This window comes from Indicator indicator, chromosome 12 (genome assembly GCF_027791375.1).
Source record: "Indicator indicator isolate 239-I01 chromosome 12, UM_Iind_1.1, whole genome shotgun sequence".
Taxonomy (NCBI): domain Eukaryota; kingdom Metazoa; phylum Chordata; class Aves; order Piciformes; family Indicatoridae; genus Indicator; species Indicator indicator.
Window position 1 is genome coordinate 26350627 of NC_072021.1, and position 13986 is coordinate 26364612.

The following is a 13986-nucleotide window of genomic DNA, read 5'->3' on the forward strand; positions in this document are numbered from 1 at the left end:
ACTTTGCCACTTACTTTCATCTCAACAATCTTTGCTAGTCTCTAGCCCCTCAATTTCAAATTAATTTATTGAAGATGTAGAACAATCCAGCTTTTCTTCCTCAGTCACATAATTTCTTCAGAAAGTTACTTGGATTTAAGAGTAAAAAGTCATCTTAGATAACTGTTTTAACAGCACTGGAGTCATGCATATTAGTAGAATATGCAGTCCATGGAGCCTTCTGGTGCTCTACACAATATCATGCCAGTTATAAGTCATCGTGTTACCTGCCTTACTGTGCAAGGAAATGGGGATTAAATCAGCCATGCCTGCTATGTGCCACCCCACCACCTCCTGCCTCAAGCCACTTCTGAGGTTAACCCAGCTATGGCAGACACAACTGAAGCAACTTTGGTCAAGGCTTTCAAAAAGGGTTCCTGAAGTGATGGACTTAATATTTACATATGAAAACTTAGGATATAGCTGCTAAAATTTAGGTCACTTAACTGTCTGAATGAGCACACAGACTGGATTCTTCACAGAAGCCTAAAGTATCTAACTCTTTTGGGCTCTTCTGAAAAGTTAAACTTAAGATCCTATCTTTAGCCTCTCTCTGATATTGCAAGGAGAATATTCTCTAACATTTTTTTTTCTGCACCAGAAAAACTTCTTATCCCTGGTGCTTCCCGATTCAGATGTTTACAAGCAAAGAAGCTATTCCTGCTATTTCCCTATTTACAGGAAATCCTTTTATCTCTGTTTCCCCTACTGAAGGGTCAGGGGTTGGTAATAGTAAAAGACAGAACATCAGCTATGACTGTATGGAGAGCTTTCACACACTGAGCTTGTCCAGTTTGTCTAACCTATCGATTCCTACAGATACATAGCTTTTAAGAGTCATAATTAAATATTCTTCATGAGCAGGATGCAAACTTTACACAATCAAAAGGGCAATATTATGGCTTCATTTTTGTTTTGTGTAAATGAGACAAAGATCCACCCTCTGATCCCCATCTTAATGAGGCTACTCCTTCTCACAGAAGAAAGTAAGAATTAATATTGCCAAACCACAGAACAAATCTCACATCTGACACTATAAATGAAACAGTTACTGGTGTAGCTTTATTTTACACAAATCTTTTGGCTGAGGAATGAATCACCTGCAGACAAGTCAGTCTGCATAACCCTATTGATCAGCTCAAGAGGCTTAAATGGGAATCCAGATTAACTGCTATTTTTGAGGTGCCTTTTCTCCTCACACCTTCCAGAGAGAGGCAAGGAATATGGAGGTACAGGTTCTGCATCTGATGTTCTAAAACATCAACAATTTTAAACCATTTTAATCTCTGAGTATATTATTCATTGATTATCTTCAAAAGGCATTACAGTATGATCCAATACAGATCAACATTTTCCTCTTTGAGCTGGTTTCTATTTAAATGAGTTCACTACAGTCCTTCAGCAAAAGCAAAATCTGGCTATCAAAGTGTAATGACATGTAAGTTGTTTTGCATAGTAATGGATTTACGGAAAAGCTCCCTGACGCAGGGATTCACCATCTCAAAGCATTTCAGTACATAAGTGATTCACTGGAGTGCCTTGCAATTACATCTTCACTTTTAACTTACCTCCATAAAGTGCAACATAGAATACATGAAAATAAACAGCGTACAGCTCTCCTGTATGAGAGAGAATCACACTGTACTAGTGACTTACCTTAGACTTGAAAAAATCCACAGCTTATTTTATGGGATAAACTCTGAGAGCTGAGGGATTGGTCCTTGCCAGTCAACTTAGAAAATGTTTGTAAATAGAAGTTTTTTAAAGAGCTGGGGTTTGTAGGTATTTTTTTTTAATTATATTAATTTTGTTACCCACAAAATATTTTCCTGCAGTGTTCTGCCTAAGGAAGATGCTCATTAGAGTTACTTCTGAACAACAGCAGAAAAATTCTGGGTTCTAAGAGATACTCCCACAATGGAACAGGAAACATGGCAGACACTCAGGAACACGAGGGATACAGATCTAAATAGTACTTTTACAAGTGTCAGGTTCATGAACCTTATCTGCTAATTCCCACCAATATTTTATATAGTCTTGATGGACACTCTTTATGTGCCCTCTTGGGTGCTTTTGGTTTTATGTAAGGGATATCAGTTAGGCAAGGGACACAAACGTGAGTGCCCAGACACCCAAACAGCTGTGGATTCTGAGGCAGAATTTCACACATTTCACATAAAAACTTTTCATCAGAGAACAGGGGAGGGAAAAAAAACAAACAAAAGGGTCATTGAGACTCTTCATGAGATAACTTCTATCTCCCTGCTGGCTCTCATCAAAACCATCTTGTTAGCGCTGTCACAGGCTGAGTCTTAACCTGCTGCTATTCATACCAGCTTCAAAGTGGAAGCACTGTCTGGAGCAAAGTATTATGGGGCTTGGAGGTTGTAACACAGCAGGGGCTTCCTGTTCCAGTTGTTGCTTTTTGGGATCCAAGTTTTTGGGAATGGCAGCAGACAGGTGGAAGTTGACTAGTTCTGTGGTTTTCTGCTTTATGCTACTGCTTTTCTGCTTTATGCTGCATTTTTTCCCCTTTTCTCTTCTTGCAAAGAGGCTAGGCTAAGATAATTGTGCATTATATTATTAGCTAAGGTAATTGTGCACTGTGTTATTATTATCTGACTTGCTTGGTAAAACTTTTTATCTCAACTCTTTTTAATCTCAACCGAGAGCTTTCTATGTGTTACTTTTTTCTCACTCTTGTGTTGGGGGGAAACAGGCAGGTTAACCCATTTATAGCGCTTTAACCTCTTACAGTGCACAGCTCCTGCACAGAGATACACCTTGTAATTCCTGTGAAAATAGCCAAGGAAATACTATAGACAGGGGTAAGAAGTAAGATTGTTTTCTGTATATACTGTGGTGAAAATACAACTACTTAGTTGTTACAACTACTCAGTATGGCTTCAAAGTGCTGCTGGGTGAGATCATTCAACTAACAAAACGATCACTGCAAAAACAAAAACCTTGATTAAATTAAAAAGAAGGGTTGGATTTTGTCACTCCCAAAGTTTCTCTCAAAACGAAACTCTTCTAGCCAGAGAAAAGCTGAACTAGAAGTGCTACAGGTTTTACAGAGATGCCACAGCTTCACACAATAGCTTAGCTTGGAGAGGGATCTGTGGACTCACCAAACATAACCTGTCTTCAAAACAGGGCCAAACTCAAAGGTTAGTCCAGCTCCATGGGACCTTGGCCCAATGAGTTTGGAAAGCCTCTAAAGCTGGAGCTACTCAGTCTCTCTGGACAATCTGTTATGCTGCTTAGTTGCATCTCTTTGTTTTTATATCAAACAGGAATTTCCCTTGCTTCAGCTTGCATCTATTGCCTGTTGCCCAGGCAATAATTCCCGATACAGACCATCTAATAATTCTTAATGTGGACAGCACAAGCATCCCCATGGTCAATGACCTCTAACTTAATTCTGTTCAGTCTTTTTTTTTAGTGATTTTTTTTTTAGTGATGAAGATCTAATCAGAATCTGTTGTTTCTTTTTTAATCTACGACATGATACCAAAAAAATCTTGAAATTATTCTTGTGAAGAATATTAACTAATTCTCACTATAGTTCTTCCTGAGAGTTAATTTAGGCTTCCATTATGTAGCAAAATTTCAGGAAGGTTTCTATTCTGTCTGATCTGTCTGCTTGACTGAACTAAGTTCTAATTTAATTCATTTGACTACAAATTATTTTCACCTACCTGCTTCAGCTTTTTGCTGCTTTTCAATCTTTTCCAGTCTCCCTAGCAAGGAGTCAATTTTTGTTTTGATTTGGGTTAATTCCTTCTTGATTGTTTGCAACTCATCTGATTTCACTGTGAAAAGAGAGCAAAGATGCAAAACATGAAACAAGCTATATTTGCAGCACCCCATGAAGAAAACATATTCTTTCTGCTTTCCTCTGTAGTACAAATCTACTCTCATTTCTGTCAGTATTTTTAGAGATTGAACTTTTAAACCAAACATTGCTGAATCCTAGGATTACAGGATTCTAAGTCCTAATGGCAAGAGGTTATGTGAGGTGTATTGCTCCATAACAAGCATTTCAAGGCCAAACATCTTAAGGGCATTCTTAGTAAATCCAAGTAACTTCTCCTGAAAAACAGCCTATAGTGAAAGGATGATACAGACATGACAGACAGTTCACAGTCTTGCAATGCTATTTTGCTGAACTATTTTGTAATAATAGTGACCATAAACAAAAGGTCCCTCCCAGTAGATGTAGGTATTTTTCTGAAAGGTAACAAATGCTGTATTATGACCCAGTCAACAACTTCATTGCAATAGGTGTTAAGCATTCTTGTTTCCAAAACTTTCAGTTCTGGTAATTTTTTGTACTTTTTCCAATTGTAGATAACATATTAAAATATTTATTTTTATGATCACATCCAGGGACATGGAGACAATGCTTGTAAATGAAGAGCTGAAGGAATAACTGTTTTGGAGGTGTTTAAACTTCAGAAGAAACAACACTGCAGCACTCATGAATGACCTCATTGCTATGGTATTATCATGATATGCTCTTATGCTCAGAAGATAGTCTAAAGAAATTCACTCGCCCTCTCTGTGCTAAGACATCATGTTGAAAAGGCCAAGAGGAGAAAATGGGAACTCTGTGCTAGCATGGGGAAATAAAGCCATTTATAAATGTCAAGAGTAGGTGACACATCTGTCACTCTTACAGCAAGAAATGGACTATCACCTTAAGCTGTCAGGGACTGGCAATGGAGAACACTGAGCACTCTTACACCCATCTTTACTGTTGCTGAAGGAGGATGTGCACTGATTTTGATGTGTGTATCCAGAGCAATGTGAGGGCCCCTAGTGAGCCTAGGAAAAGGAATGATCTGCCACAGGGAAGGATGCATTCCCTGTCAGTCCAAAGGGTTTCTTGGCTGCATCTTGCCCTGTCAGTCCTGTTCATTTGCTCTTGGGCATGTATCTCATCATGGAATCTCATGGGTATATTTTATTATATTTATATAATATATTATATTTAGTCAAAATATGATGATGAGGTGTGCAGGGAACTTACCACCTGCCTCAGTGGTTATAAGTAAGTCTTTGGTTCAAAATCAGAGTTATTGCAAACTTGGAGTACTTTCACTGAGGCTGAGACCAGGACTTTTTATCTTAGTGCTTGGGTCATGTGCACTACAGTTATAACAAATCAGCTAGAAGTTATAGGCTGCTATATGTGGTAATGAACTTGTTTTATCATGTGCTTATGCTGGCAGTATTGCCTATCTCACACTATCATATGCTGAAAACTCTGATCTCATATTGAATGCATGGTAGGACTTAGAGAACAAAACTTAAAAGCAAGCTTTGTGCTAGACACTTACATGCTCTACAGCATTTGGTCTGTGTATTTGGAGAGCAAGGCATGAAAATACTCTTAGAGAAATAATGGGTCACTGTCCAGTCTCCCACATCTGTAACAAAATGTTAAGATTCTGACAACTGTATATTCAGAAGGTTGCTGCTTCCCCAGGGGCAGTGGCTGCTCCATGATGGAGTAGCAAGGTGGTACAGATTCCAGAGTGAAATGGTGTGCATCTCTCCAGTGGGGAATGCTAAGTCTTTGCAGCAACCAGCTGTGAAGCCAGCTGGCAACACATCCTAAGCGACCAAGTCATCGTGTCAGACGTGTTGCTTCGTCTGGCAAACAGAAGCTTGCCAAAGCTAAAAGGTCAGAAGCACACACCACGAGGACCTAATGGTATTTGTTCCCAGTCTAAAAAGTACAAAACATTTGCACTTCTGAGCCTGGTAGGGAAGCAGGGTTACTGTCCAACTCGGGTCAAACCTTCTTCACAGGGGCTTCCCTGTGGTGTCTCAGTAAGAAATCAGTTTGGGAAGAAGGCTGCACCAGAGGGAAAATACACACAGTGAGGACTCAGTAACAAAGATGTTAATAAAGGACTGGGGAGTTGGACTGCTACCTCTCAAAAGTCACCTATGCCAAAACTGCTTCCTCAAGCTTTGGTCACTGAATCTGTAAATTATCGTTCACAGGTAAAGAGGTGATTCCATTGTACAGTAAATTACTCAAGTTAACAGTAAAAAAAAGACTGGGGAAAAAAAAAAAGGGGGGTTAAAATTTTTTAGCAAGTTCCAAATTTCCACCTTATTTCCAGTATTGTGATGATGTAATTAATCAAGTAACTTATTGTCTTAATTTAAAGGGAATTGCACAAATCTTCAGAATAATTCTTCTAGAGAAATTCCACTCAGTTATATTGGACTGGGGTTTTCTGTACTAAGCAGCAATTATTAAAGACAAGTTATGAAGGGTTGTGATGCACAACAAGCTGTACATGAGCCAGCCTTGTGACAAAGAAGGCCATCAACATCCTGGACTGCATCAGGAGTGTGGCCAGCAAGTTGAAGGAGATGATCCTCTCCCTTGTCATAGTATAACTCCAGATGGCAAGAAAGCACCATGCAGCCACTCACTCACCACTCAGCAGGATGGGTGGAAGAGAACCGGAAGGGTAAAAGTGAGAAAAATTGTGGTCTGAGACAAAAACAGTTTAATGATTGTGATGAAAAGAAAAATAACAAGGAGAGAGAAATAAAATGCAGGAAACACAAGTGATGCAAGTGAAAGGAATTGCTTACCACCAATCAACTGATATTCAGCCAAATCTCAAGCAGTTTCCACCCCCCTCCCCCCCCCCAAGCCAATCTTCCTCCTAGTTTACTGCTGAGCATGATGCTTTATGGTGTGGAATATCCCTCTGGTCAGTTGGGGTCAGCTGTCCTGCCTGTGTCCCCTCCCAATTTATTATGCCCTCTCTGCTTAGTTGCTGGCAGGGTGGTATGGGGGTAGAAAAGTTCTTGACTGTGTCAGCACTGCTCAGCAGGACCTAAAACATTTGTGAGTTACCAACGCTATTTCCAGCACAAATTGAAAATACAGCCCCACAGGAGCTACTACAAAGAAAATTAACCCTAGCCAAAACCAGCACACCCTCTACTTCAGCAACTGTAATGCCGTATCTGGAATACTGTGTTAGGTTCTGGGCTCCCCAGTACAAGAGGGAAGGAAGAAGACATAGCCAGATACTTCTCAGTTCTGCCCCCAAACACATAGAAGACCATTGGCAGAAATTAAAGCATGCTAAATTCCATCTAAACACCAGAAAAAAGTTGGGTTTTGGTGTTTGTTGCTGTGTTTTTTTTGATGGTGGTCATTGAACACTTGCATAGGGATCCCAGAGGAACTGTGGAGTCTCCATCTTTGGAGATACTCAAAAAAAAAAACATCTGGACACAGTCCTAGGAAACTTTCTGTAGGTGACCCTGCTTGAGCAGGGCAGTTGGATCAAATGAGATCCAGAGTTCCCTTCCAACTACAAATACTGTACTTCAGATGTCCTGCTTTGAGTATATACATTCTCCTTTAAAATGTCACTTGTTTATTTTTACATTGATCTCAGACAAGAAATAAAACAATTGATAAACATGAAACCAAAGCTGCATGTGTCCAAAATATCTGTTCATCTGCTTTTGAGCAACAGAATAGGAAAATAAAATAGCTTACTTTTTTTTTTTTCTCTGTTAGCAGATAAACAAAGGCCAGCAGGTGACAGAAATGCATGCACTGAAAGGGAAAGAAATTACTAATCAAATTCCTCAAGCACTGGCAACAAAATGGTTAAATATTTTCAAAACCTTTGAGGCAAAAAGTAAACAAACAGGTGAGATTTGGTGATGACATGAAATCAGAGGGTATTATCTATTCTGAGTGAACTGGAATGAAAGGAGGAATCAGGTCATTTTTAGGAATGCTACATTAGAAAAAAAGATTAAATGTGATTCCATGGAAAAAAAAAAGTTCTACAACTGATTGCCTAACAGTAAAACTGTTAAAGCTCACCAATTGAAAAAGGCTGACAGACTTATCCTTGGGTGTAGCTGCAATCTCGGAATGACAACGGGCTATAATGCAACCATAGAAAGAAAATGCAGCACTAGGATGTGTCAAATGATGTAGTGCTAGAAATGGGGAAGTACCACACCACTGTACAAGCACCTGGTGAGAGCTCCTCCGGAGGAATGTATACAGGCTCAACCAGTGAATTTTAGCAGGTATGTGGGAAGAAGATCCATGAAGACCATAAGAATGGAAAGGCTGTAGTGTGACAGAAGTTTTGCTTCTTTGCCCATGAACTTTTGCCATGGAACTTTTAAGCTAGGGTAGTGTTGGCAGCATAAACGGATATGAGGTTCAACAAAGAGCAAGTACAGGGTCCTGCACCTGGGTTGGGACAATTCTCATTATCAATAACAGGCTGGAGAAGGAGATGACAGAAAGCAGTCCTGTGGAAAAGGGCTTGGGAGTTCTAGTGGATGAGAAGCTGGACATGAGTCAACAGTGTGTGCTTCAAGCCCAGAAGGCAAGTGGCATCCTAGGCTGCATCAAAAGAAGTGTGGCCAGCAGATTGAGAAACATGATTCTGCCACTTGACTCTGCTCTGGTAAGACCACACCTGGGGTATTGTGTCCAGCTCTGGTGCCCTCAACACAAGAAAGACAGGGAGTTGATGAAGGAGGCCCAGAAGATGGCCATGAAAATGATCAGGGGGCTGGAACACCTCTCCTACGAGGACAGGCTGAGGGAGCTGGGGTTGTTCAACCTGGCAAAGAGAAGATTCCAGAGAGACCTAATAGTGACCTTCCAGTACTTGAAGGGGGCTGGAAAGGGACTGTTTACAACTGCCTGTAGTGATCAGATGAGGGGAATGGTTTGGAATTACAGAAGAGTAGATTTAGGTTGGACATTAGGAGGAAGTTCTTCACCATGAGGGTGGTAGAACACTGGAACAGGTTGCCCAGGGAGGCAGTTGAGGCCTCATCCTTGGGGATATTCAAGGTCAGGATTGACAGGGCTCTGGGAAACCTAATCTAATGGAGGATGTTGCTGCTCACTGCAGGGGGTTTCGTCTAGATGACCTTTGGAAGTCTGTTCCAACCTAAACCATTCTATGGTTGTAGGAAATGAGAAACAAAAGTCGTCTGGAAATCAGAAGAAACAAGGAGCTTTAAGATGAAACTTAAGGGATTAGATAATGTGGCTACTTGCAATAGTAAGGAATTAGGTTCAATGACTATTTCCAGGACTCCCAACCAGGTCAAAGCAAGAGATTTAAAACTGAGGTCAAAGACAATTTTAGAAATGCAAGTGCTGATGCTGAATTACAGCTATATTTCTAAAATAGTTTTGACTGTAACTACAAATTGATTCTTCCACAAAACATAATTCAGATGTATTTTTGTCTAAGCCCTTCATTTTTGATATATCTTATCATATTGTATTACTTCAGATTTCACTGAAAAGTGGCTTAACTGATGAAAATAAATATAAAAAATACAAGTCAAAATGAATTAATTTAAATGAATAATTCCGTACATATTTTAACATCTTAAGTGTCTACTTCTTAATGTCAAGTACAGAAGGTATAAAAAATCTGAGTAGTAGTATTTTGTTCCTGTTTTCTTATTTTACACATCTCAGTGCAAAAGATTCAGTTTCTATATTGTCAGCAAATGTGATTTTTTCCCTAGTTCTAAGTAGCAGTCTGGATCTGCTGCTTCTTACCATTAATATGAAAAACTACTAGGTGTAGTTTCCACACCTGTGTTTCAGTTTGTGAGTAACTTTGGATAACATGAAAAGGTTGATTTGTTATTTCTTAAGTCTTTGTAGTTAAAAAAGAAGCCAAAACATGTTCAACTGCTCATTGAAAAATCATAGATTCAGGAAAGAAATCAAATCTTCCTAATTTATTTTGTGTTGTGGAAGCAAACTTAGAACACATTTTTCCACTTTTTGGTAAAATGAGATTTTAGTACATTACAGTTGTACCCATCAATGAGCAAGGCATTTTTGGTACCATCTCTGGTGTGTGCCACAACAGTCTCTCTTTGGACTGCTGCTCTTCAGAAGTGAGTTCTAATCTCAGTGGTTTCACTGAGGGGTCTCCTGTGTTCTGACCTTTGTTACTACATGTTGAGGTTTGTTTTCTGGATCCAGCCTGAGTGTAGGGAGCAGTTATGAGAACAGTTATGCCTATATCATTTCTACTTCAATCTGGAAAGTCTGCTAGGGGATATGATCTCATGACAGTTTTGATATATGGAGTGAAATCTTTCAAGCAGAGGCAATACCATTTTGATGCAGTTAATTCTGAACCTTAGATGAAATAAATTTCATTAAAAAACGAAATAGTTTCCTTGCCACAAACTATGTTTCTCCTTATTGAAGAGATTCTTTATTTAGATGGTAATAAATTACAGTTAGAATCAACAATGCATTAGCTCAAAGAGTTCAGATTAACAGTGTAGAGTAAGGGGCAACAAAACATTAAATTGCTTCATCTCACAATTCAATATAACCAACTTTTCCAAGAAAATTGAAAACGAAGCCACAAAACACACATTTCACTGCTTTCCAACTTGAAGACCCTCAGAGAATGACTTGGCTATTTCTCTGATAAACATCTTAAAATAAGCTGATTATATTGCTGTCCAAGTCAATAAAATCATATTTCTGCCTTTATGACAGGTTGGTTTGACCTGTCAAAAAGGGAAGTAATTCTATGAGGAAAGCAAGCGTGAAAGTCTGTATATTGTGTGTCCAACTCCATTTAAAGGTGTGCCACATGCAGAAAAATAATTTTGCTGTTTATTCCAGGACCATAAACGGTCTCTGCAGTTCCGACACACTTGCCATTGTGGAGAACTGAGAGTGGAAACCCAACAGGGCTGAAAACATCAGCCCACATTTTTAGTGATGCAGCTCTACCTTTAGTGTTAGATGGATCCAGAGATGATCATGTCACCTAGAGCTCTAAAACTGACATTTTTAGAATTCACATCACACCTGAACACACTGAAAAATTATTTCACTGGAGTATAATACTGTCTGTTAGGATCTCTACACTCCTGACTGCACTTCCATTAAATAATTTCCAGGTGCTGCAACATTTGCCATGTTGTGCAGTGTTTTGGAGGTCTTAGAGCAAGTGGCTATGGATAATCAGATTAGGCTTGAATCTTGTAATCTACATTATGCATTATTTAAGTCCTGACACCATATTGCAAAACATTTTCTGAAATGCAGAATGAATAATAAAGCAAATGTGATGATTATTCTGAAGAACAGATAACTACATGTTAATGTAATATGCTTTCTTTGATTCACTACAATGACAGTGGCCAAGGGAGACACTTCCTTGACACCTGTTGGGATATACTAAGGTCCTTAGCTGTGCAGGAGAATTTTAAGAGTTATTCTTGTTGTGGACAACAACAACAAATACATATTAAAAAATTATCCGAAATTCATTTGTGTTAAGGCAAATTGATTCCAAAAAGACTGTTCTTACTAGACTCCTTCTCCAGTAAGATGTACTGTTGATGGAATCACATGTTTCATAGATGTGTGTAAGGCAACATGATGCCTTGTTGCCAGTCTGGTACTGCAAGTGTCTTATTGAAGTCCCTTCATTCTTTCTACTATCTGATCCCTACCTGATCTTTCTCTTCCTCTTCCAGTGACGCTTCCAAGGACAGTATCACTCCACATAAGGGGCAAGGGAAGGCAGGTGGGTGCTGAAAGATGCACGAAGAGGAAGATGAAGTTCCCAGGACATACTATAGGGTGGGGAGCTTGGTGAGCACGGAGAAGGGAATGCCAATTATTTATCATCTCTTCTAAGGTCAACTCACTACAGGAATGAATAACCCCAAGTTGGACTCCCTTTAGAAGAGACAAAGACACTTTTCCTCTTTTTACCATCAAAGTAATCTGACAAAGAAAGCACACGCAACCCAACCTCCCCTGGGCCCCCCAGCCCACCCTCCACTAGCTCACATACAACCTTGAAGTCTCAACAGAAATCAGCCTATAACAAGATTATTAGCTTCACTATTTTTTATCAGCTGTTCACAAGACCTCATAGTGCATAAGCAGTCGGGATTACAGATTTTAAACAGACTTCTTTTGAGGCTAAGGGAACAGGTCAAATGTTGCTGAAGCTATTTCCTTCAAAAGTTACTTACATCAATGTGCTCTTTGACTTGCTTCCATAATCAAACTGTTTTTTTCAAGCTAAAGGCTGAGAGTAGCAAACGAGTCCAAGAGAACTATATAGTAGAAGCTGCCTACTTGCAGAAATTACTAGTATCATTGCTTTGATAATATCCAACTAGTATGAGCAACTCACATTTGGATCCTGAGGAAGATGCCCCACTGGAGGTGGATCGTGATGCCCCTTTCATGGAGAAAACCCCTTTGCCTCTGCGAGTTGTTGTCACGGTCACCCGAGGACGCTTCAGCGGAATCACTGCGCGGGGTGGGGGGGGCACACGGCCATGGTAATCAAACAACCTGGAAAAGATTAAGTCAGCTGGTCTCCATAAAGCCTTCCATGATTTCCTGTTATGGAAGCCCTGTCAAAAATTTCCATGTTATCTTTGAGAAAATTACCCCTTGAAACCGTAATCACTTCACATCACAGCCAAATCATATTTCAAGCACCTCTGCACATTAAGAGCCATACTCAGCTTTCAGTCACAGACCAATGCATAGCTCACATTTTTGGTGTAATTTAAAGGAGGGCTGCGTTATAACATTCTGTGGAAAATACACAACCTGCTTTCCACAGGTCCACATAATCTCATTGCAGACAACTAAGAGCAGTACATTTTGTTGTGGTGGTGTTTCAGCTCCTTTATTACATACATGGCTTAAATTATATTTTTCCATCTGCTATCCTTGAAGACAGAGAAAGAAATGATTTTTTCCTGAAGCCAACCATCATCACAAGGAGATATCCTGCAGTTTGTAAAATAGGAAAAGAGTCTTTATTGTGAGGGACTTGTGTGTCCTGAATGTGTAGAAAAGGGCTTTCAGCATGTGTTCTCTTTATTGGAGAATCAATTAATCTATAATCATTAAAATATCCAAGAATGATTGCTAAAAAAGAAAACTACAAAACAAACAACAAACAAACAAAACCAACAAAAAAGACACATTCAAACCAAAATCACTATAGCAAGTAGATATTCAGAGAATGACCAGTCAGTAAAAATTACTCTACAACGTAAACGAACTTATCTGCCCAAAGATAATGCCCCTGTCCCAAAAACACAGTCATCCACAGCAGCAACTAATCTATGTAGAAAGAAAATGAAGGCCACAGAAAACGTAAACAAAGCTACAGGCATGTTTAGAACATAAAAGCTATGGGCTCTGAACAGAACAGGTCAGGAGAAGAAAAGATCAGAAAATGAAGATTTCTAGTTCAGAGACTGAAGCAGGGGGACAAGCAACATTCTCACAAAACATTCTCGAGTTTCTTTCAAATGATACTTGCAACTAGTAATTATGGAAATTTATAACTGCATGTTTAATTGTCACAATTCTGAAGGCAGTCACCCAGCTGGGCAGACAGATACACATTTGAAAACACACACTAGAAACAGTAATTTGCTCACCACAGTGTCTAGCAGCATGCTTAACAAGAAGCCAAATCAAACTTAAGTCTTCTAACCTGTTTTCTAGCAAGTAAACAACTAGTGCTTAAATCTCAGGATCCTCACTGTTATCTGTACTGTGATCCTACAGACAATATAACCAGCTCTCTTCTTTTCCATAGCTGCCTACAAAGTCTGTCACAGAGATCCAGTTACCACCACAGCCTTGAATGTTCTTACTCACTAAGCAATTTCTGGCCAATGTGAGCATAAATATATATTTGTGCATTAAGATAAAGATGAAAACATTTGGGGGCCCTTTAACATAAATACTATTGTTTGTTGTCACTCATCATTTATCATATTGGATAATCTGAAGGTTGACCACAGTCTCCTGCTTCACATGAATAGGAAAAATGTTTCAAGCTATCATGCAAAAATCATTATGCAATTATTGCT

General features: G+C 39.3%; 1 protein-coding gene across 1 annotated transcript in view; it reads right to left on the reverse strand.

Annotated features, from left to right (window-relative positions):
• RALYL (RALY RNA binding protein like) overlaps window positions 1-13986 on the reverse strand; it is a 178692-nt gene that overhangs the window by 22287 nt on the left and 142419 nt on the right. The window contains exons 5-7 of the mRNA XM_054385433.1: window positions 12276-12439; window positions 11581-11661; window positions 3741-3854 (exon numbers count right to left, since the gene is read on the reverse strand). Coding sequence (XP_054241408.1) covers window positions 3741-3854; window positions 11581-11661; window positions 12276-12439 — 359 coding nt within the window. The remainder of the gene's footprint in view (window positions 1-3740; window positions 3855-11580; window positions 11662-12275; window positions 12440-13986) is intronic.